Source organism: Zalophus californianus, chromosome 3 (assembly GCF_009762305.2).
Source record: "Zalophus californianus isolate mZalCal1 chromosome 3, mZalCal1.pri.v2, whole genome shotgun sequence".
NCBI lineage: Eukaryota > Metazoa > Chordata > Mammalia > Carnivora > Otariidae > Zalophus > Zalophus californianus.
Window position 1 is genome coordinate 99762086 of NC_045597.1, and position 24815 is coordinate 99786900.

The following is a 24815-nucleotide window of genomic DNA, read 5'->3' on the forward strand; positions in this document are numbered from 1 at the left end:
GCTCCCACAATTTTTTTAGTTAGGCATCTGTATTTCATTTGATCATAAACAATTATTTAGTGATTCACCTTTATAGATGGTTTTGAAGCACTCAACTTTGTTTTATATAAACAATTCTTTCGGTATCACATTTCGTCGGTTTATATAGTAGTTAAAAGTGATATAATCACCATAAATACTACTTGCAGAAACATAATGAGTTACAAAGATGGCTCATTTATGGTGAGCATTCAACTCAACTGGTAAGAGAAGAAAGTATACTTAGTGGAGAACTCTATTAGTTGTCAATGTTTGATGAGTAGAGTGTTTTTTAACATGATTTATAAGAAGAAATGGTGAGTGTTGGTTAATCTGGCCAGTGGATTCAAATAAGGTTAATTAGAGATTCAGGTTCTATTAAGAACATTACTTTGGGATTTTACTTGCTATACTGACTTCTCAATTCTTTGGAATTTAGTTCAAATTATTGATTTTAATACAGAGGGCCTTGATACTCTGATTTGTTACCACCCCTAGTCCCAGAGATACCATTCTAGAAACTGGAATCGCCACAGAAGATTACTGCCCTTCTTAAGAATTTCATTTTCAGGTTAGAGTTTTTTGTTTTGTTTTGTTTTGTTTTCCTCAGCATGGAGCTGGTTCCCTTTGTAAATTTCCCAGAAATTTTATCATTTATTCATTATTCCATTCAACAAATAATTATAGAGCTTCCATAGGTACAAAGCAAGCAGAGATTGCTTTTACTTTAGCCAGTGCTTCATAGTATGTATTTGTGCCACCAGAAAATAAAAAAATCACGAGTCACACAATTAACAGACCCCCTGAAAAGCCAGCAACTCCATCTCTCTGTGATTGTGAGCTGTAGATGGTAGAGGGCAGGCAGCCCACTTTCTACCATTTTTCTTTACAGAACTATTAACAGCCCATCTTTCAGAAATGTTATTTAAATTAGAATGGCTCCTGGAAGGGAAGACTATTTGGGGAGGAATATAAAGTGTGTTGGCTGAAAATACCCAATCAATAAACACTGAGGTCTATTGATAGCACATACACCATTCCCTGCCATTTGGATATGGATTTCAGAAATTTGTGACAGCCAATGAAAAAGTTTAAATATCTATGGCACATGTGTTTATTATGGAAATATGCCACCATGATTCATAAACAGAGACTATGGATCCTTAAACATTGTTCCAGAAAAGCCTGAAGTTAAACCAAGCAAGATGGAAAAATTCATGAACATGCAACAGCTGTTAAAAGTAATTATAATATTGGATCTTGATATGAGAGAGCAAAAGAAATACAACTTTTTACAGATGCAAGATTCTCTATGACAAACATTTGCTGTGGTTGGGACCAGGAAAGAGAATAGAGATAGACAATTTTTTTCTGCATAATTTTTGAGTCATAAATTATGAATTATGCTTTAACAGATAAGGCAGAGAAGAAATTAATTTAGGAGATGAGATCCACTGTACAATTCAGAGAATGGTTTTATTTTCATTTGGGGGGAAAATTATACTTTTGATGTTCGGCTTTATCAAACATCTTTCTTTGAATGAAATGAATGGCAATTTCTCGCTACTTCCCTGAGGAGTCAAGGAAAGATGTTCACGCCAAAGTTCAGAGGGTAAATTAACAACACTGTCCCAGCCGTCTGGAAAAGTGTTGTCCTGTAGAATCTCCTATGGTGATGGAAACGTTCTATATATGCACCATCCGATATGGTAGGCGCTGTCCATATGAGGCTTTTCAACACTTCAAATCTGGCTAGTTTGGCATAGGAACTTAATTTTCATTTAGCTTTCAATTCCAATGACACCACGTAGTTAGTGGTTACAGTGCTGGGCAGTAGAGTCTAGAGGATACCTCTGGTCTCTTCCCTTTCTCTCAGCCAATTAGGCCAGGCAGCTGGGGTTTATTTTTCGTACATTGTCCCTGAGAAACCTTACCCTTTGCTAACTTAGCCAGAGAAGGGCTCTAAGCAAGGCTCATGGGAGCTTGTTTGAGCAAATATACACATTAATAGGATTAAAAAAAAAAAACCAGGAAACAGCAAAGATCAGCCTCCCAGCCCCCTTTGCCAATTCATGTGTCTCCCTGAAGTCAGGTATGTTCTCTGGTGCTTTGTCAGGGACCTCATTCAAAATGATTCAAATGGTTTCACTATCCACAACTTTGCATGCTCTGAAGGAAAGTAAAGAAGGAGTTCAGTGAGAGCATTTAGACAAGGAGAACCTGAAAAACACTGGGGCAGAATATAGGAAGAATTGTGTGTGAGGAGGAACTCTGCATGGAGACAGATATGAAAGAAAAACAAACCCCAGCAGAATTTTTGATTACAGAGAATAAAGAAATGTACTTTGGCATCACATAAAACTCTTCCTTGCTTATCGCGGAATGCAAGATTACTAATACAAGTCCCCGAAGTAATCAATTATTTCCCGACTCCATTCCACAGTTTCACTTAGTTTACTAGAGGACACCTTCTGATGGTCCCTTTTACCTATTTATTATTTGTTGATGTATTTCTTTATCTAAACGTAGCTCTAAAAAGTCAGAAATTTAAGAGACGCTCAATTTTAATGACATCCCTTGAGAAGGGAAAGAATCAGGTTCTGATGCACGATGCCTTGCCTATGGAGATACTGGAAACTTTTGAACTAGAGTAACTTTTTGTCAATAGCATTTCAGTGGCAAGGATTGTTTTCCACATAAGCACATACCTGGAGGAGCAGATCAGAAGTTGGTCTGATTCGCTGTTGGAACAGGATGCTTAACGTTCGATTCTGTTGTTCCAAATCAAACACTCTTGTTTTCAACTTTACACATTCCTCCCTTAGATCCTACAACAAACACAGTGAAAGAAGAAAAAAATCTGTAACTGAAAGACACTTTTGCATATTATAACCATATTTTATCTGATATTTCAGACACATTAGTATAAAAATAGTATTTTTATTCTTCAAAGCCCCCGGGGAATAAATCACACACGTTTTCTCCCATAGCCCATTGTCTGATAGAATTATTATGTGCAGAGAAGACCAATTTAAAAAAAAAAGTACCTTGGAATCAGAAGTGCATTAATCTAGCATGCTATTTTTGAAGATGGTAAATGTTAGCGATATAAAGTCAATTTGAGTTTCCACCTATATATTTTGCCTTTTCACTGTCTTCATAAAAGCAGTCATAAACCACAAACCACAAGGACAATAATGTTTTGCAGTGAATAGAGATTTGATGAACTAAAGAAACCATCACTTTTGATAGAGCCTTTCGCTGTCATTTGTGGAAACAAGTTGAAATTTTCAACGCTGGGGCTAATAGAGCCAGTGATGCATTTAGACAGAGAGAAGCAATTCTGAAATGAAAGTTAAAAGGCCACTTGAAACCTGCTCATGCTCTGAACTGGTGGATTTCCATGTATTTGCGGTGGTTCATCTTGGTGCTGGGGAAGAAGTAGACTAGCCATACCTGGGCATCCTTCTGGAGCACTTCTTTCGAAGAGTTCAAAGACCACAGAGACATTTTCCCCAACTTTCATGAGGGAGGCTGTAACACAGGAGCCTTAGGATTCTCCAGAATCCACCAAGGATGTGCCTTCCAAACTCACTTGTGATAAAGACACTTATAGTACTTGTCCACAAGTACTCTCTTGGATGGGGTTCAAGAAAGACCAAGTAGAACGATGCCCCAGTTCAAAGTTCTTCAAAAGCTGATCCTTTTCTACATGTCAAACCTGATCTTTCCCTACTTTCAAGTTTTTTAAAAAGGTTTCTGCTCTTGCCATTTAAAGAACAACGGTCTGCTTGTTGTTCCCAAAACCTCTGTGCATTCCTGCCATCCTCGCCCCCTCCCCACCCCGCCATTATGGTCCCTTCTCAAGCCCCTCTTCCGTCTAGTCCAACTTTGGCATTTTGACTGATGTCCACCTTAAAATGTATCTGTCTCCTCTCTGACACTTTTATCTGGCATCCCGCAAAGACCATTCCTTTTCCTGAACTCCAATAAGCCCTCAATGCCTCTTACAGGGCATTTAGCATACACTACTCTGTACTGATTTTATCTTTCATGCTCTGAACTTACCTTGTCAATTACATGGCACGTTCCTCAAAGGCAAGCATAAGAAGATACCCTAACAATCAACAACACAAGCAGATTGTTCTTACACTCTTTTATTCCATCACCTGGCAAAACACCACATATAGTAGGAACTTAATAAACTGTGTGATTATTTTGTTAAAAGGGATGGTGATGATGATGACAAGTCCCATTCCCTAGTGGTAGTGTGATTGAGGCTCTAAGTTTCTCAGCACTTCCAGTTTGTGGATCTATATATTTTGATGTGGGGCAGCTTCAGGACTTACTTAAGACTCTGCAAGCAAGACAGAGCTCGAGACTACAGCTCTGAACCCCAAGCCCTAAAGAGAGGTGAGTGGGCCTGTCCATAACCTTGTGTGAAGCCAGACAGATTCAGCTTCTGAGGCGTTACCAGAGCCTCATTATATCCAGATTATATATCATTGATTCTACTTACAAAGGGCAAGGAAATAGGCTATGGTGAGGCTCACCACACAGCTTATACTCTCCTCACCTTTTTAGTTAAATGGGTAGGGTTTATGCATAGGATGTTTCCAACTGATTGCTACCTACAAATGCAGAGCATACAGGAGAAATGTCATGTTCAGAATGAGGCACCTGAGTCCAAGATCTAGGAGGGCAGCAGCTGCCAAAGGCAGGGGCAGAAGTGCGTGTGTGAGCGTGAGCACATATGCCATTTGGCAGAGGCCACTTTGGGGGCCTAGGCACTGCTCACAATAAAAGGCCAAACTTGTTTACTTTATTTAGAATTCAACCTCTGTCTGTGTCACACTTACTCTACTTTTTGTTCCTAGCATGCATATAATTCTCCCTGCCCCCAAACACTAATTGTTTTCAGTATTGCTAATTAAGTAATTAATAAAACCTGACTGTGAGGTAAATAAATATTCATAGTACCTGTTGGGTGGGAAAACATAATCATTCTCATTTGCAGATGAAGAAATGGGAGAAGTATGTACGTGTGGGGTTGCAAGGAGAAAGGAGACCTGGAAGGAACAGCACTGATGATTTTTGCAGCAAAACTGAGATAACTTGAAAGAGTTCTTCAGATGGGTAAAAAAAAAAAAAATAAAAATAAAGAATAAAAGAAAAAAAATCAACATACTCTATAGAGATTTTTTGTACAGTTGCCCAAATTTCAATGGCTATGATGGTTACTTAAGATGGTAAAAGTTCATTTAGCAGGAACACAATTTATTGACCTTGAGAAATGATCATCACTCTTGGCTCATTTAGATCAGCACATGGCAGAAGAGGAAATGGAAGGCTTTAGGGATGTGACTCTGGTCTTACAATTACTGACCAACAGAATTGAGCTGCTCTGAGAATCTGTAGACATTAAAGAATCAGTGCCTGTGTTGTTCTAATATTCTCGCTCTCTTTACTCAAGCTGTGGATGGTAAGGGATGTCAGACAGTGATCAGCCCAAGAAACTGTATTCAAAACCACGCATGCGTGCCCATGTGCACACACATAAGCACAACCAGACTGGGCGGATAGAGAGAGAGAGAGAGAAAAACAGCAATTTCTCTGACCACTATAGTGAGACCTCGGCAGAGGGTGAGAGCCAGCTGTCTGCGTCCTGGGTGCTTACAACAAGAACCCATTGACATAAAGTAGCATATGACACATGGAGGCTGTCTACAAGCACCGTTATTGTGACCCTGACAGTGATAGAGGTGAGACCTAGACCACCCTTTCCAAGGAAGGTGTTAAGAAACCAATGAGCTCTCTTCTTAGATGCCATCATTGGCTCACTGAGGAGACTGGGTCATCTGTTCTCTCTCACATCCTTCTTTTTCTTTTTTTCCTAGTACATCTCAGGCCCCAGGAGGAAGACCCCCCCCCCCCCCCCCCGCAAATACAGGGTTGTGTCTTCTGCAATAAAAAAGAGACCTGATTTTATCAGGGGGGAAACAAAGCCAACAGTTTGACTACATTTAATCTCATATAAGAAAGTACAGTGGCTTCAAGAAAATAGCAGACCTGTTTTCCTTGCAATCTGCCCATCACTATCAGTTGGAAACAGAATATGGGATTAAAGCTGAAGGTGAGGGCAAAATATACTGAGCAACATGATACACTGGACTGAAAGACCCTGTGCGTCTTCATGATCTCAAACCATAGCTTCCCTGAGTATCCATGCATTGTAATCCTGGCAAGTTTCATCTGCTCTGGGGCTAAAGAAGATTCTGGATCTACTGCTGTCTAGTACCTATGAGTACAGTTGCTTCAATGCATTTAGAACTAAACTGTTCCCTGCTGACGTCAGTCTAATAAACTGTTGATTGCTTAGAAGCTGGACATATAGTGACATCACTGTACTATTGATGAAAACTATTTAAATCGGATTTTATTATGTAAAACTGATATAATAGTGATAAAACTATTTTAAAGATTTTATTTATTTATTTGACAGAGAGAGACACAGCGAGAGAGGGAACACAAGCAGGGGGAGTGGGAGAGGGAGAAGCAGGCTTCCCACTGAGCAGGGAGCCCGATGTGGGACTTGATCCCAGGACCCTGGGATCATGACCTGAGCCGAAGGCAGACGCTTAACGACTGAGCCACCCAGGCGCCCATGATAAAACTATTTTAGACGCAAGGCATATCATGGGAATACACCAGATTGGGAGTTAGGGGGTCTGAACTCTGGTCCTTCTTACCCACATGACCTTGAGGATGTAACTTATCCTGGTTTTGCCTTAGTTCCTTGATCTGTAAACCGAGCTACTATACAAAACAGAACTTCAAGAGAATGCATGTCTCAGCTGCTTCATGAGATGGCTTTTCCAATGCCACCTCATTCCTTCCCCGAAGCTTAATGGCCACCATACCCACCAGTTTCTCCTTGTAACATTCCTTCTCAGTGGCTGTCACTGATACAGTCCTTTCTTTGCCAAGGATGCTAAGACTCATGTAAAATGAAAAGCCATCTCTCAGACTCACCAAAGGCCTCAATGTGAAATATCTAAAAGGCAAGGCAGGTAACAAATGTGTGCCTGAATCAGGCCAGCCCTAATGAACGGGAAGTGGTTAGTCCTGTGGTGAACTGAATACTGCAAGCCTTCATTCCAAACACCTTTGGATTAAAACACTTTTTTTTTTTTTTAAAGATTTTACTTATTTGACAGAGACACAGCGAGAGAAGGAACACAAGCAGGGGGAGTGGGAGAGGGAGAAGCAGGCTTCCTGCGGAACAGGGAGCCCGATGCGGGGCTCGATCCCAGGACCCTGGGATCAATACCTCAGCCGAAGGCAGACGTTTAACGACTGAGCCACCCAGGCACCCTTAAAACATTTTTAATCTGGGTGGTGGCTAAACAAGTTTATGTAATCATTGTAAATTAAGCCCATTATCGAAGCTGGTTGACAATCTCAGGATTAAATGCTCACTAAGGTCCTCAGCAACTGTGAAATTCTGGGGTCCAAAATCAGACAGATTCTGAGAAAGCTTGACTCCAGATTTAGAGTCAGTTTTGACTACACACATGTCAGATCCTGAATATTTTTCTCGCTAGCCAGGACTGGCAATGTTTCCAGAAGTTTTAAGAAATCCATTGGCTCCCTTGCCCTTTTGTTCTATTTCCTGCGGTCATATCTAATGATTGGATTTCAATCCATCTGTTGATTTCCACAGCCTCATCTCTGCCTGCTGAACTACAGTAGGGGAAAAACAGTAAATGATCGAAGGGGTTTGTGGAGGCTGAACATTGCAAAGGGAAGATTTGGAGTGCGGCAACCCTAGGTTGAACATAGAGGCTTTTGCCACTTCTTGCCATCAGCGCTATGGGAACACTGTTTTCTTAGTCCCATCTTACAGAGTTGCAGTGAGAACAAAATGACTTAGTGCATTTAAAGTGCTGGACATTGAGTCTGACTACTCGTAACATACACAGCAAAGATAAACAGACCCTTTTCCGGGAACTGGACCCTACACACACCATTGCCACTGAGTGGACACGGGTGGCCCGAATGCCCCTCCACAAGGGAAATGTGTAGAAGTTTGGAGTTCTTTCAGCTACAAGCTACAAAACTGTACTCTGCTCCTATCTGGTTGCTGCATTGCTGGATTCTACCATACGGAGCCTTATTCCATGTTGGTAAAGAAAAAACACCATAAAAATATTGACTGGGTTATCCTAAAGAACATTCAGACAAAGCTGAAGTTGATATGCTGAAAAATGACTAAAGAATAAAAGGTTTTCTTCCAAGTTTGATGATAGGGGCAAAAAAAAAAAAAAAACCCCAAAAGCAAAAACAAAAATAAAACACCAAAAAAACCACAGTAAAGAACCTAGGACAGTTACATTTTCAATGAGTGTAATTGACTTAATGAAGATAAAATATATTTCAGACAAAAATATGAGTTTGGCCTGAATTATTGATTTCATTTGCACACCTATGATTTGGAGTCATAAATGGAAGTGAGCTGGGTTTAATATTGTCACTTTAGCTGTACTGATCTAAAGGAGGGACAATCTGCTGTCTTAAGGGAATCCACAGGTTTCTGAGATAAATTGAATTACTTGACTAGGACAGTATATGTACATTTAACAGAAAATGGTAAGTTCATGGAAATAAATTTTTTTTTATCAGTATTAGACAAAAGAAGTACACTCTGTTATTTCAAGATGCTTATCTGGGCCAGTTCATGATATGCCAAAAAAATGCTTTTTTTGTTGCTCATGGCAGATTTGCTTTGTGTCATAACAAACGATATATTCTAAAACGGTTATGACTGTAATTTCACCTCAAAAAAATTTTTTGTGACTTGGATAAATCACTCAAAATTTCTGCTTTCACTCTGTGCCAGCTATATCCCTCTTTAGAATTCGTTTTCTTATCTGCATTTGGAGTACATTTTATTTCCTGTATTGTGCTCTTAATTAAAAAGAAATTTGAGTCTTCCTGTAGCGATTTTATGGTCCCTATAAAAACTGGGAGGTACACGTTTCTGCAGAACATGATTCTTTTGGAATCTCTGAAAATCCTGGCATCTCTTCCTGCCCCAGAGTGTCCCTGAGGTATGCTATCTCATACAGTAGCATGTCTTTCTGTGTCTTACTGCTTAACTGTACCAAGGTAGATTTATCTGTTTACTAGTTATTACTTGGATTTGTGTACCTACTTTTTGCGGCTGACCTGAAGGGTCCCATTTTCCTTTATATTGTACCAGATAGCTTCCTTGTCTCTTTCCTGAGGCACCATTAAAAAAAGACAGGCATGAGAAGTTCTCGACAGTTACACACAGGGCTGCAACAGTGATTCCTCCATTCCTTAAGTTTATAATTAAATGAGAATAGAGTTTCCAACAGGAGGAAAGCAAATGAAAAATTAAAGCCTTTGAAAAAGAAAAAAAAAAACATTTCAAATATGCTGTGACAGAAATTGTGAGAGGCCCTTCAACATCCATTTCTCCCCTTCTCCTACAATACTATGAAAATCCATTTTCAGCTAGGCACCTACCCAGAATAAAGACTTCACTGTCAGCTTGGTTAGGTGTGGCTCTGTGACTTAAGGTCTGTTCAAGGAGATGTAAATGAGGAGGTAAGAAAGCTTTTGGAAGTCTCTCTTAAGGGGCAACTAGTGTGTGCCCTTTTGCTTCTTCATTTTCTTCAGTTTTTCCTCCTTTCCGATGGCTGGAATGTGGATGTGATGACTGGAGTGAGAGCAGCCATTTTGGACCATGAGGTGACCTTGGGAATGGAGGCTGCATCCCATAGCATAACAAGATAGAAACCAGAGACACCCAGGACCCCATGGACTTTATGGAGCAGAGTCGCCACAGCAACCCTATACTGCCTACCTGTAGATTTAGATATGAGAAAGAAATAGTATTTTAGCTTATTTAAGTCACTACTATTTTGGATCTCTGCTACTCACAATGGAACCTAATTCAACCTAATAGGTATAGTCAAATCTCTCTATTTATGTGATATCAATGTAAAACCTGAACCAGTTAAAATCATTTGAAACAGAAAGCATGATTTAACAAAAGTAGTTGAGAAAATCTAGCAAAAATAGTATCACAACGCCTCTACAGTATAAATTAAAAATAATATTTCTTTAAGGATCTCCAATGAGAAGTGGTCAACCCCTAATAAAATTATTCTTAATTAAAAAATCAACATGTCATACAATATTTTGCTATCATTAGCTATGTGCTCCAGATTATGCCACATGATCTGAGATTTTCTTTTATAGAAAAAGTCTCCATCTCCCAGAGAGGTAATTCAGAACAAACAAAATCTGAAAGAACTAGAATTTAGTCTCTGAGAAACATTATAGAAAGTGATGGGAAAGTTTCAATAAGATGTACCAAAATAGCCAAATTTGGGCAATAACTTGCTTCTGCCCACTCTGGCACAATAACGTGATCTTATATTGTCTGAAGGCAGAATAGGGACATGGCCAAGGCATACAAATCTCATGCTCAAAAATTATTTGTTTTTATCCCTCAACTTTATTGAGGAATAACTGTATATATTTAAGTGTAAAATGTGATGATTTGATACACCTTACAAGGTGAAATGATCACCAAGATCAAGATAATTAACACATTCATATCTCACATTCTCACATCTTGTTTCTTTGTTTGTTTGGTGGTGAGAATGCTTAAGATCGACTGTCAGCAACTTTCAAGTATACAATACGGCCATTTGTTTTATATTTATCACAAACTGATTCCTCCAGGAACTGCTCCATGTGCTTCCTTTCATAGAATGACCACTGCAATTCTGGGAGGTGGGAATTGTTATCCCCACTCTATAGAAGAGGCACGAAGACCCAGAGAAATTAGATAACTTGCCTAACCTCAAAGACCTCTTCCTGAATTTTAGGCTTCTCTTAATCTCTCCATAAAAGGCTATTCATTTTATAGAAAGTGGAGGAATCCACCGACTTATAGAATATCCGCATTTACTAAATAAATGGGCCCCTGGAAATCTTTCATCTTCTGTTATTTTACCAAGAGTTTCAATCTTATGCTTCTATTGGTCACTGATGTTACTTTGTATGCCCATCTAAAACACACACAATTTTAACCTAAGTGAATAAACAGAAAAGTATTGCATCTATCAATCACAATTTCCTGGTTTGACAATATGAGTTCCAACCTATTCACATAAGTACCTTGAAAATAATAAGCCAGAAAGTGACCTACCTTTTGAGTGAGCAGAGCTTGAACAACTTGGTTGGCTACCTTTAAAAAATAAAGAAAAGAGTTGCCGTTTATAATAATGAGACTTTATACGCATGGACTGTAATTTACCAATACGTTTCCCACAGTTTATTCTACCTAATTAGCTCCTCATTTGCCTCTTTCCTCTCTGTGTAGAAGACCTGTTTCTTTTCATAATAAGCCTATCCTTCTAGGTGATGTTTTGCTTTTTCCAAAGGTGACCTCGTTGCTAATTAAGATGGTTAGGTTGGGAAGATCATTCATACCTTGACTTCCACATTTCCATATTTGGAAAAATAATATCCTTTCATATGCAAAGTACTCCAAGATGGCTAAGAAATGATACAGTGTAAAACAGGATCCTAATTATCTGTACACAGTTTCTACACTTTGCTGATTTACAAGGTCCTTTGTCTCTCCTTCCTATTCTTTTGCTGTGTGACTATTTCACTACTTAAAATGACTTGGAATAGACATAGGTTTGAATGGTGGAGAATAAGAGCAGCTCATTGTTTTCTATATGCTCTGTTTATATCCTCCATGTTTTCATTTATGCCATCCTCTTGTCACTGCTACCTGTCGCAGAATCTGCTGGTTGTTTACTCTAACACCTATTTTCCCCTAAGTAATGAACTCTGATTTTTTTTTTGGCTGGGTACATTTAAACACATTTCCCAGCTTTCCTTGTAGATAAGTGTCACTCTGTGACAAATTCCTAGCCAATGAGTTATAGGTCGACTTTTTTTCTTGATCTTATAGAAAGTCTTTAAGAAGAAGCCTCATTCTTTTTCCTCCTTTTCCTGTCTGGGATATAAAAGTGATGGCTGGAACCTCAGCAGCCACTTTGATACTGAAAGTAACATATTAAGTATTGTTGGATGGAAAAATAGGATGAGCTTGGTCCTGATGATGCAGGGAGTTTCACTGTCTATCTCTGAACTTCTGTGTGAAAGAGGAAAAAAAATCCACTGTTATTTTGAATTTCTTCCAATACACAATCAAATAGAATTTTTACTACTATATTAACACAATCCTGATTTTTTTCAGGTATCAGGCAGCTTGGGGCAGGAGGAGAAGCTAGGCCCCTCTCAGTGAAGGAGGTGAATCTTGATTAATCTAAACCAAACTTGGCAGCTCCATTCCCTTTCAGCAAATAGTTTAGGACAGGGCAATGTGGCACCATTCCAGCTAAGAACCACACATAAACCCAATAACATGTCCCTGGTATTTGCAAAGATCTGGGCCTTTTCTGGCATTTTCTCCCAGATAACCACTCATCATTTCTCTATGTATTTGAGCTAAGATTTCGTTTTCATCTGCAGGTTTCAAAAACACTATACAGGAAGTCACTTATATAACTTCACTATACCCTTGAAACTATGTACCCGTATGGCTACTCTTGATAAAATTAAGGTGGGCAGGTGAATTAAGTGGAATTTTTCAGCCAGTACATTAACTGTACACATTTAATATAATCACATTTAATATGATCACTGAAACTTACAGTATTAAAGACCAACTCAGAATATTTAAATGTCCTAGATTAGGTTACTTCTGTTCATTCATTTCTTCCTTCATTTATTGAATATAAATCTGTAGAGTATTTGTAAAGCTAGATGACTAAGATATGTTCCTTGGTTTCAGAGAGAATATAATTGGCAAGTATAACATGTGTGATAACACATAATCATCTTGGTAATTCTCACATTCAACCAAAGGCTGAGGGACATGCTTTCATCTTTTCATCCTGATAACCAATTTATTTTTGGTGATACTAAACTGTGTGTGCTTGTTTCCCTGTCTAGTATAGTGGAACAGATTAGGGTAAGAATGTTTTCATGGAGCTTAATTGTTTTTTCACTCAATATTGACAAAGTAGCACATCCTTAACGACAGTTGGCTACCAGTAAGTCTCATAGAAAATTAAAACACAGGCTTATCATCAACTGTGGCCAGGAGGCATTCACAGCACAAGCAATAAATGATTAAAATCAGATTACCTATAACTGATTAGTTGAACTGTAGGCTCAAGAGGTTTTTTTTTTTTCCTTTCCTTTCCAGAATCCTTTCCAAATTTACATTATTGACATTAAGCAAAGGAGAAAGACCTTTCATTGAAACAACTACAGTTTTGAAAAAAAAAAAAAAACTTAGACAGTACCTGATATAGTTTATTTATTTATTTGGAAGTCCAGCCCAAGTTAAAGAAACCTACCCAAGGAACGTCATAGACCAAAATAAACCATATTTCCCTTAACTGATGCCTTTTCTTTTCCCTTTATCAGTTGATTTATACATGATCCTAACAGTGATAAATGTTATTCAGCCATACAAATTGACCAATAGTGTCATCTTGAAAATCTTTCAGTTTTTAAACATTCATTCCAATTCATAAGCACTGAAGATTTAAACACTAACTATAGGTCATCTATTTTACTCTTGGCAAATTAAGAAAAAAACATACAACAGAAGAGGTCAACTATTCATACAGCTTGAATCAGGAACAATGTACCAAAATTAATTCATACCATAAATAATTTAATTCTTTTGGATCTCAAACTTTGGATTTGATTTACATTCTCATAGAACTCCCTAATATCAATATTTTCTTTTCTTCCCCCAACTGGTCCCTCACTTAAACCGGCTGTGGAACAGTGGTCACATAAAATAGCTCTCTACATGATTTAACAGGAGACATAAATGAATAATCTAACTGTAACAGCTCGCAGGAGAAAATACGTTCTATCTTTGCAATCCGAGTATGTTGCCCTGTAGGCTTATAGGCTCCATCTCTGACACAGCTCCTTCTGGCATATACTTTGGACTACTGTTCTACCTAATAACTGAACAAAGATACACGAATGCATTATTTCTTTACCTACTGACATGGGATAGTTTATATTACCCAGAAGGACTCGCAGGTCCTCTGCAGAAGAGCAGGCCAGTTTGTACAAATGCTTTCCTGGGTACTGTCTATAAGACAGTTTCCTGGGTTTCATCACTACTTTTAACAGCTAAGCTTCCCTGAAGCATCAATAGAACAGCTGTTTGGAGCCTGTGCCTGCAACCTCTAACAGGTTCACAACATGACCCCTGGAATGAGCCCCTGCCCTCATCAGAGAATTACACCCTTAGCACTTGGGTTGCAAATAATCACACACCCGCAGGTCCAGCTAATGAGAACAAATAACTTCCAGTGTCACCTGACAGCTTCCCTCTCCAAAGAAAGGGAAAATAGCAGCTGGGCTGGGCCAGGGGGACTGGAGACAAGCAGAGCAAAGCCAACAGTCCTTAAGTCTTTGGCTTGTTTTACAATCTGCCTTAGGCTCTCTGCAGAGACCTCCCTCTTTTGCCTCTGGTGGGGCACGGTAGCAGGGGAGCCGGAGATGCCAAGGAGAGGGCCCAGGTATGTCTCTTTCCCTCTCCGTAAGAGTTCTCTCAGACAAGCCAGCTCCTCTGACACCTTGCTCACCTTGGACCCACACAAGTCTTTGTTCTTCTCCATCAGTCTTTGTGTCCCCACCTCCGGCCCCGCGCCCCCAGCACCCCCTGCACTCCCCTGGAAGCAGGTGGGCAGAGGGAAGAGAAGTCAGGGCTGAGGCTTTGTCTGTGTGTTTTTTGTTTTGTCTTGTTTTGTTTTCAGAAGAGTCCTTGAGGCTGAATGAGAAGCCACACCTGGGAGTTATTCTAAGAGGGAGCCAATTCTCACCCAATCCAGAGGACAGCCAGGGCTGGGTCAAAGGTGGCAGTGTGAGGAACTCAAAAGGCACCAAGCTTCGACCGGGTCCTCCTGCCTCATAGTCTTGCTTTTATCCTTGCCTGTGCTGTTTTATCATGCAAAGCAACTGCCACACCAGCAAGCTCATTTAAAAACCTAATTGGAAAAGGACAAGTTTTGGAAAATGTGCTTTGGAGAAGTTTTCAATGCTTCTGAGTTTGGTTTATCATACTGAGGCAGCTGGGGACAAGGGAGAAGAGCATTGGGGCAGAATCACAAGAAGAACTTGGGTTCAAATGCTGCCTGTGTTGATGATACACTGATATGTATGGGGGTCGGGGAGCAGCTTGACTTGACTCATTTGTGATGTAGGGGAACTGGCTACCTCTCAGCTTGTGAAAAATGCAGGAGATGATAGATATAACCAGAGAAACCACCTTGGACAGTACCTGCTATAAAGCAGTCACCCCATTAAAGTTAAATCTGAATCTGAGTATTTGAACTTCAAAGAATAAAATGCACTTTGAAGTAACTAGTTAAGAAAGAATGGTTAGATGGGGCGCCTGGGTGGCTCAGTCGTTAAGCGTTTGCCTTTGGCTCAGGTCATGATCCCAGGGTCCCGGGATCGAGCCCCGCATCTGGCTCCCTACTCTGTGGGGAGCCTGCTTCTCCCTCACCCTCTGCTTGCCTCTCTGCCTACTTGTGCTCTCCCTCTCTCTCTGTCAAATAAATAAATAAAATCTTAAAAAAAAAGAATGGTTTGAGAATAAGATATTTTATTTGTATAAGAATGAAGTGTGTGTGTGATATGCATGTATAAATATAAATCATTAAGCACCTATATTATTTATTTGCTCTGCAAAATATTGGGAGTGGGAGAAATTCATGAAACTATGTATGTGGGATCACAGGGAAAATTAATTGGGAAATTAATTTAGGGCTGACAATCTCCATTCATTCATTTAGTCATTCAACAAATACACATTAAATGCATAGTATGGGCCACGGATTGTGCTGGATATTGGAGAAATATGCTGAATAGAACACAGATGCTGCCTCATGGTGGTCAGAATCTAGAGCAGACACAAGAAGTCCATTATCTGTTGATTTCATGGTCCATTCATGAAATGGGCATTTGAAGCACATGAGAGCCACAAGCAAGATCATCAACTCCTATCTCCATTGATCAAGACGTTGCTTTTCAAGATTACTCAGGGCTCAGGTGAGGGACATACACTGAGAATGTCTGATGATTCCACAATCCAGTCTTGGATTATAGCATAGGAATCAGAGAGGAAGGTCAGAACTGTTCTTAACAACCTGTTTTTGCCTTTATTTAGCCTGTGGTAAGTCTGCGTTTTCCTCTCCCACTCCCCCTGCTTGTGTTCCCTCTCTCGCTGTGTCTCTCTGTCAAATAACTAAATAAAATCTTTAAAAACAAAACAAAACAAACAAACAAACAAAAAAGCAAAAGAAATTCTGGTGCTTTTTTTCTTTTCCTGAGCTACCTCCATTTCTTGCCTTTGTGCTCTGAAGAACACAGAGAAGTCAGAGAAGAACTCAAATCTGGCATCCTCATGGACCCTAAGGAACTCTGGCTCTACTCTGATGGTTTGAAGGGGAGGGCAGGTTCTCCAAATTCTGCATGCAGAAACTTTGCCAGGGAAATCTGGTAAATTGCCAATTTCTTCACCCTTCATTCTGCTTGAGAATAGCTGAGTGAGGTCTGAGAATCTGCATTTTTCTTTTCTGTGTTGATTTTATTTTTTTCTTTTTCAAGATTTTATTTAAATTCCAGTTAGTTATCATACACTGTAATATTAGCTTCAAGTATAGAATTTAGTGATTCATCACTTATATTTAACACCTGGTGCTCATCACAACTGCTGCCCTCCTTAATACCCATCACCCATTTAACCCATCGCCCCGCACCACCCCTCCAGTAACCCTCAGTTTGTTCTCTATATTAAGGATTTGTTTTCTGGTTTGCCTCCCTTTTTGTCCACTATGTCCGTGTGTTTTGTTTCTGAAATTGCACATATGAGTGAAATCATGGTATCTGTCTTTCTCCGACTTACTTCACTTAGCAAAATACATTCTAACTCTATCCAAGTCATTGCAAATGGCAAGAGCTCACTCTTCTTGATGGCTGAGTAATATTCCATTGTATATACATACCACTTCTTCTTTATTCATTCATTGGTCGATGGACATTTGGACTCCTTCTGTACTTTGGTTATTATTGATAATGCTGCTATGAACATTGGGGTGCATGTGCCCCTTCAAATCAGTATTTTTGTATCCTTTGGGTAAATACCTAGTAGTGCAATTGCTGGGTCATAGGGTAGTCCTATTTTTAACTTTTTGAGGAACCTCCAAATTGTTTTCCAGAGTGGCTGCACCAAGTGTACATTCCCACTGATAGTGTAGAAGGGTTCCTCTTTCTCTGCATCCTTGCCAACATCTGTTGTTTCCTGTATTGTTAATTTTAGCCATTTTGACAGGTGTGAGGTGATATCTCATTGTAGTTTTGATTTGCATCTCCCTGATGATGAATGATGTTGAACATGTTTTCACGTTTTGTTAGCCATCTGGATATCTTCTTTGAAAAAATGTCTATTCATATCTTCTGCCCATTTTTAACTGGGTTATTTGTTTTTTGGGTGTTGAGTTGTATAAGTTCTTTATATATGTTGCATACTAACCCTTTATCAGATATGTCATTTGCAAATATCTTCTCTCATCCCAAAGGTTGCCTTTTAGTCTTGTTGACTGTTTTCTTCACTGTGCAGAAGCTTTTTATCTTGATGAAGTCACGATAGTTTATTTTTAGTTTTGTTCCCCTTGCCTCAGGAGATGTATCTAGTAAGAAGTTGCTACAGCCAATGTCAAAGAGGTTATTGTTTGTGGTCTCTAGGATTTTGATAGTTTCCTCTCTCATTTACGTCTTTCATCCATTTTGAATTTATTTTTGTGTATGGTGTAAGGAAGTGGTCCAGTTTCATTCTTCCACATGTTGCTGTCCAGCTTTCCCAGCACCATTTGTTGAAGACACTGTCATTTTCCCATTGTATATTCTTTCCTGCTTTGTCAAAGATTAGTTGACCATTGAGTTAAGGGTCCATTTCTGGGTTTATTCTGTTCCATTGATCTATGTGTCTGTTTTTGTACCGGTACCATACTGTCTTGATGACTCCAATATAGCTTGAAGTCCGGAACTGTGGTGCCTCCAGCTTTGCTTTAGTTTTTCAAGATTGCTTTGACTATTCAGAGCCTTTGTGGTTCAAGAATCTGCATTTTTGCAACCACTGCACATCTTTCTGATGCAGAAGGGGCCCAGAAAAACACTTTGAGAAATGCTGTCCCAGCGTTTACTTTTTGTTTGCTCAGACGCTGTTGAGGAATTGGAAATAACCCAAAATTTCCACATGGGTCTGTTGCTCTTCTATCATTATATCCAAGTTTGGTGGAGCTTTTATCCTCTGACACTTTCTGAAAATGTTATCTGAAGCACAGCATTCAGAGGATCAAGTGCAATGCTTCTTAATCTTGGCTGAATATTTTAACTCCCTGGAGTCTTCAAGATTTCTAACACCTAGGCTCCACTCTAGACCAGAATTGGAGTAGAATCTCTGAGATGCGGCCCAGCCAGCAGTATTCTTTTTTTTTTTTTTTTTTTTTTTTTTGGTGCAAAATGGTGGTTTATTAAAGCACGGGGACAGGTCCCGTGGGCAGAAAGAGCTGCTGCACCAGGGTTGCGAGGGGTGGCTGATTATATACTAGGGGATTGGGGGAGATAAGGAAAAGGGAGGTTTTCAAAAGAACTTTCACATGCTAAAGAGGACCTACAGATTACCAGTGGCCTTGCCATTGTCAAGTTAAGGTTGTTTTTCCTTCTAGCAAGGCATTAACATTAAGATGGTTGGGATCTTCCTGAAAGAATGTCACAAATATCCCACCCAGGTCGGGGGGAGGTTGCTGGGTGCTTATGCTTTGTCTTCAGCTAGGCTTCTGCTTCCTCAATATTTCCCCCTGAACAATTCTGACCCTTAAATCTTTAAGGTCGTTGAAAGTGGAAGCTCATCTTCTGTAATGTCTTCCTGCTTCCTGTAATGTAAAGATGTCCCTGCCTATGGGTCAATATTGGTCATTTGGGGAACATACAGGGGAGGTATGAAAGGGGAGGCAGCTGAAACCAAGGTGGACAACATATATGAACCTCCTTGAATAGAAAGGATCATCTGTCAGCTGCGTTATGGCAGTAAAGGAGTCTGGACACTAGGCAGGGAGGCACCAGCAGGCAGTATTCTTAAACCTTCCCAGTTAAGTCTGATGTTCAGGTAAGGGTGAGAACTACTTGGACTTTACCTGCTTCAACTCCTGTGGCTGAAGATGCCCTTTCAGTTCTGCCCCCTTAACTGCCAACTCACCCACTACCTCTCATGCCCTTTATTGACTGTGTTGTATGATCTCAAAGACCCCAGGGTAGCTCATTTCCTATGAGAGTTTCCCTCGTTTCATTCTTCTGTGATTGACCATCCCTCTCACTTCTGCCAAGCTAGAAGCACCATGACTTCCCAAGCCTGGGGGACCCTGACACCCGACAAACATTTGTAGGATACAACTGAATCCATCTAAATGAAAGGCAACATTGTGAGATGTTACTTTCCTTGTTTTTATATGTGTCATTATACTTCTCTCCATGGGAATTAGTTGGTCCTAAAGGAAGGCTTGCCAAGGCATTAGTGAGAATAAACGCCAATTCACTGCTTACCAGCAAACTGTGTGTCAAACAGTTAGAGGAGGAAACTAGGCTCAAACACGCAAAACTCCAACCCCCTCAAGAAATCAAGACCGGTCCTTGGCGTTGCCTTGTATTGCAAGGCAAGGAGATGAGGAGCTAGAGCTAGGTAGAGGGGAAGTGAAGTGGTGAAGTGGGTGTGTGTGTGTGCGTGTGTGTGTGTGTGTGTACACACTTGTGTGCACACGTTTGTGGACATGTGTGTGCCAGCAAGCCCGTGCGTCTGTGGATGTGGCTCTGTTTCCTTCTGAATAAACATATCCCTTTTTTTAGAAAACACAGAGGGGATTTCCTACTCCCAAGTGTTTTCCCCAAATTCTCAACATGTTCTTCATTTCCCAGAAAATAACAATCAGTGCAAAAGGGATTGAAGAACATTTTAATTTTAGATTATACCCACTTGTGTATGTTTTATGAAACCCACTAGCAAGGAAATAACTTACATGAGGCCTTACCTTGTTAGTTTGTCTAATTAGTCTAAAAAGGCTTGAAAAGAATTTCCAGTTGGCATTATTACTACACTCAACTACCCCTTTGAGAGTGTTCTCTTAGAATGCATGGAAATGAATTGTCTACCCTCATGCAATTAGTTACAAAAACAACTGGCATGTAATCAGGGGCCAGTATCATGAATGCAAAACACGTGTACTGCTCAGAGGTGGTTCTGAGTTGCAAATCGCCTCTCTGGCAACAGTTAATTTTTGCAATTAAGAACAGAGGGACTCTCCCTCTAAAAATTCTGTCTTCAGTCGAAACTCCACATGAAATAATTCTGTGGATGAAAAATTTTGCTTGACCCGACACATTCTGATGAGACCTTCAGAATGCAGGCGTAGGGAGGCTACGGAAAACAAGACTAGGAGTTTCCACAAAGAGATGCTGTGAGCTTTCTGCCTGATGGGGAGGGACGCCCTGTGGGAGAACTGTGACAAATAAGAGGTTCCTGTGGTGTGATCCACATAAATTTAACTTCTGAATACAGATTCAACCTCATCAGAAATTCTGCACAGGAGGTTAAAGTGAAACTTTGCTGATCAATACATATGACCCAAGGGCAATATTTGTTCCTTTCAATATCCTTGGATCCATTGGGTTTTTCTTGCCCTAAACTTTGATTGGACGAAGAGCCTGGGGGGACAGGATTGAGAAGTGCTGAACTGGCCTCACTAGCCTGAGTCATCATTCTCCTCTTAGGTCAATTTACTTCAGTTATTCTTTCACCTTTGGGCATTGCAAAGATTATTCCGAGTCTTTAAGGACAGGGCAGAGCACTGCAAATACCGGTTTGCTTGACTGACTGATATATATGGCTAGAAATATTAAACAGGTAAGGAACTTTCTGGAAACACACTGAGGGTTCTTCAATGACACGCAAGTTACTGTAAGGCAAAGTGGTCCATGCTATGAGGACTGTGGCTCTTAAACTGTCACCTGGAGAGCCTGCAAACACACAGATGGCCAGGCCCACTCCCAGACTCCCTGCTGCGGGATGTCTGGGGTCGGACCTCAGAATGTGCACTTCCAACAGCTTCCCAGGTGAGGCTGATGCTGCTGGCTCAGGGGTCACATTTTCAGAATCCCCGGTGTAGGAAAATACTGGCCACAGCTGCAACTCTGAGGAGAGAAACCGCTTCCAGTTTGGAGGGAGGGGAGAGGTATGTGGGGCAGTGATGATGTCACGAGAGGGATTTGAACCTGTGTTCTTCATAGTGTAAACCATCACCTTCTGGGACAGTGTGGGGGAGGGGAAGAAAGATCAAGAGGAGTTTTCTGGAAAAGGTTTTCCTAATTGTTAGTGAGGAGAACAGACTGAAGATCTATATACTAGTTCCCCCTGGTAAGGTAATGGAACAGCATTACATGTAGTTGTGCTTATTTTCTGAAAACCTGTGTCAGCTATTTCAAAACAACTTCTAAGATGACTAGATAGATATGTGCAAGTTTTAGGGTTTCAGGCAGATGACTAAAAAAGTCATCCCATTAAAGTAATAACTCCAGTCACCAACAAAATCCCAGATGGAGAGGCTTGTCAGTGAGGTGAATGGCCCATCCTGCCTGCGTGTTACTGCAGACACTGACGGTAGGACTCCTGACAGAGTGTGAGGGGAATGGCTGAGGAGAACGAGGGCCCTCCACACACTTCAATTTTCCCCTCACCTCCCAGGAACTCAGAAATGCCCACCATCTTCGCCTTCATCTCTTCATTATCATCAAATAATATTTCTCAAGTTTACTCACACGTGTGGCTCTTTTTCCATTCTGCTCAGATTTTCTTCCTCACTTCCCTTTCTCTTCTTGGCTTGTTCTCAGTCTACTGATTTTTTTTCCTCTGGCCGCCAACTGTGAACATCATCCCCACCCACTCTATCAAGGATTTGCTTTTTCAGAAACAGCAACCAATTGGAGATGCAGTGTGCCTTGACATGGCTTTTCTCATTCACAGGCTGGGGATCACACTTACTGGACAGAAGGAATTTATCATACAGTGATGCATTCCCCAACTGTGCTCCAAGAATATTAAACCATAGCCAAAAGGAATTTACAGGTGCCTGTACACTAAAATAGGGAGAGAAGGAGAGAGGGAGAAGGAGGGGGAGGGGGGGAGGGAGACTGACCTTCCTTCTCAATGTCCACATACATGTTTGCAACCTTCCTTTGGAGGACAAAATGCTAATGTTCTGCGGAGGCTGCTAACAGACATATATTAAGATCTGAGCAAGGGATTCCTCAATAGTCCAGCCTTGTGCAAAGAACCTTTCTAAGTCCGCTTACCTCGTCAAGACATCGCTCATACTGTTCCCTTTGATTTTCATTTTCCAAAGCCAATGCTGAATTCTCTGCCTGCAGGGACACAGAAAAATAATACAAATAAATCCATGAAATGTTGTGTTAGGTGACAACTTATTCAATACAGTTACTAAATATATCTCCTCAGGATCCAAAACAATCTTTTAGAAGAATCTTAGACAAGTTTGCTCTAAGTACTTTTAAAAATATCTCATGGATGACTTCTGTCTTATCAACTTGTTCACAAAAGTACATTACCATTTAGAGAAATGCAAAACTTGATATTCTGAACAGGTAGCAAATCAAATCATGGCCTGATGTGAGAGTGTTCTGTAAAAAGATTACGACGTTTATTTCATTCTATGAAAATGTGAATGTGAGAAATGCCTCAATCCACTTCATTAAGACCTGTTACAGTTTCACAACCCACCATTTGTTTAGGCCATAGAAAAGAATCTCAGGTCAATTCATGAGAGCATAGTTCTGAATGCAAACCAAACATGTTGTTTTCCTTGTTAATCAATGGCTATTAAGCATAAGGATATAATGAGAAATTTAAGAATTGAGCTATACTTGAGTCCTCCCCCCCCTTTCCTTTTAAAAAACTATTGCTTTCCTGCTCCTCAGAGCCAGTGGCTATCTGAATGGTAAACAGGTTTCTAGAGGAGACTAGGTCGAATATGGTTACCTGGTTACTAGTGGAACAATAAGGGGAAAAAGACACAGGTATTAGCATATTAGGTTTTAGAAGGAGCATGAAATGGTGACATGGGATCTGCCCTCTGCAGCGGCTGACCTGAGTCCTTTTCAGCTCCTACTGGCCTCGTAGGAGTCCTGAGCTGTGCCAGTTAACCCTTCCCAAGGCTGCTGCAGTGAGCATGCCCCTCCCCGTCAGGCACTCTGCTCTACCCACCCTTTCACTATAATCCTCCTTGACATTTGGAAATGGGGATATATAGCTCCAAGCCAGTTTTATTCAAAAGAACGGTATGATTTTTGGGTGGTGAAAAGATCAAACTTTTTTCCTTTGTAGTGTCTTCCTATCAGGGTTTTTTTTTTTTTTTTTTAACTTTCTGTGTGGAAATAATTGCAAACTTACAGATGATTTGAAAGACTAGTATAAAGAACTCCCACATCCCCTTTCCTCAGATTCACTAACTGTTAACATTTTGCCACATTTGAGAGATCATTAGATCATTCTCTTTTTCTTTCATCGTGTTTCCCTGCAACTTGAAAGGGAGTTGCAGACATGATGCCCTTTATCCCTAAATACTTCTGTGTATATTTCCTAGTAACAAAGACATTCTTCTACACAACCACAGTATCGTCAAGTTCAGGAAATATTAACTGATACAATACCACAGTCTGATCTTCAGTACTATTCCAATTCATCCATTGTTCCAATAGTGTCATTATAGCAATTTTTTCCAGTCCTGAAACCTATCCAGGCTCAAGCACCTATTGCATCTATTTGTCATTCATATAGGATGCTGGAACATTCTGGAATGGTCCTTTGTCTTTCATGCTACTAATTTTTCTTTTCTTTGTTTCCTTCCTTCCTTCCTTCTTCCCTCCTTGCCCCCTTCATTCCTTCCTACCCTCCCCCTTCCCTTCCTTCTTTTTCTTTCTTGGAAGAGTAAAGGCCAGTTATTTTGTGGAGTGTCCCTTAATTAGGGTTTGTTTCAAGCTTCCTCCTGCACACTTGGCAGGAGTAGCACATAACTGATGCTGAGTTCTTCTCAGTGCATCCTATGAGAATTATGTCATGTCCATGTATCCATTATTGGACATGTTAGCTTTGATCACCTGGTTAAGGTGGGGTCTGCTAAATCTCTCCACTCCAAAGCTACTTTCCTTTTGTAGTTAATAAATTATGCAGAGATGTTTTTAGACTATGAAAATATAATATTTCTCATCAAACTTTCACCAGTTTATCTTAGCAACCATTGATGAATCTTCCCTGAATCAATGATTCCTATGGTTGCACATGGTGATTTCTCACTCTATTATTCCACCTAGATTTATGAATTTACATTCTATCGTAAGAAAATGCTTTTCCTATTTATTATTTATCACTATGAACACATGGATTCTTATGTTACTGAAAGGGTTCTAAGTCCCTATTTTATTTATTTTGATGCTCAAGTTATCCCAGCTTTGAAAAGGCGAACCTCTGCAACCTGTGTCCTTGGACATGTTTTCATCATTTTGAAGAGACTTTCTTT

At 40.1% G+C, this 24815-nt stretch overlaps 1 protein-coding gene across 1 annotated transcript in view; it reads right to left on the reverse strand.

Annotated features, from left to right (window-relative positions):
* NCKAP5 (NCK associated protein 5) overlaps window positions 1-24815 on the reverse strand; it is an 878246-nt gene that overhangs the window by 176122 nt on the left and 677309 nt on the right. The window contains 3 exon segments of the mRNA XM_027590996.2: window positions 2727-2846; window positions 11267-11305; window positions 22576-22644. Of these exon segments, the coding sequence (XP_027446797.2) occupies window positions 2727-2846; window positions 11267-11305; window positions 22576-22644 (228 nt within the window).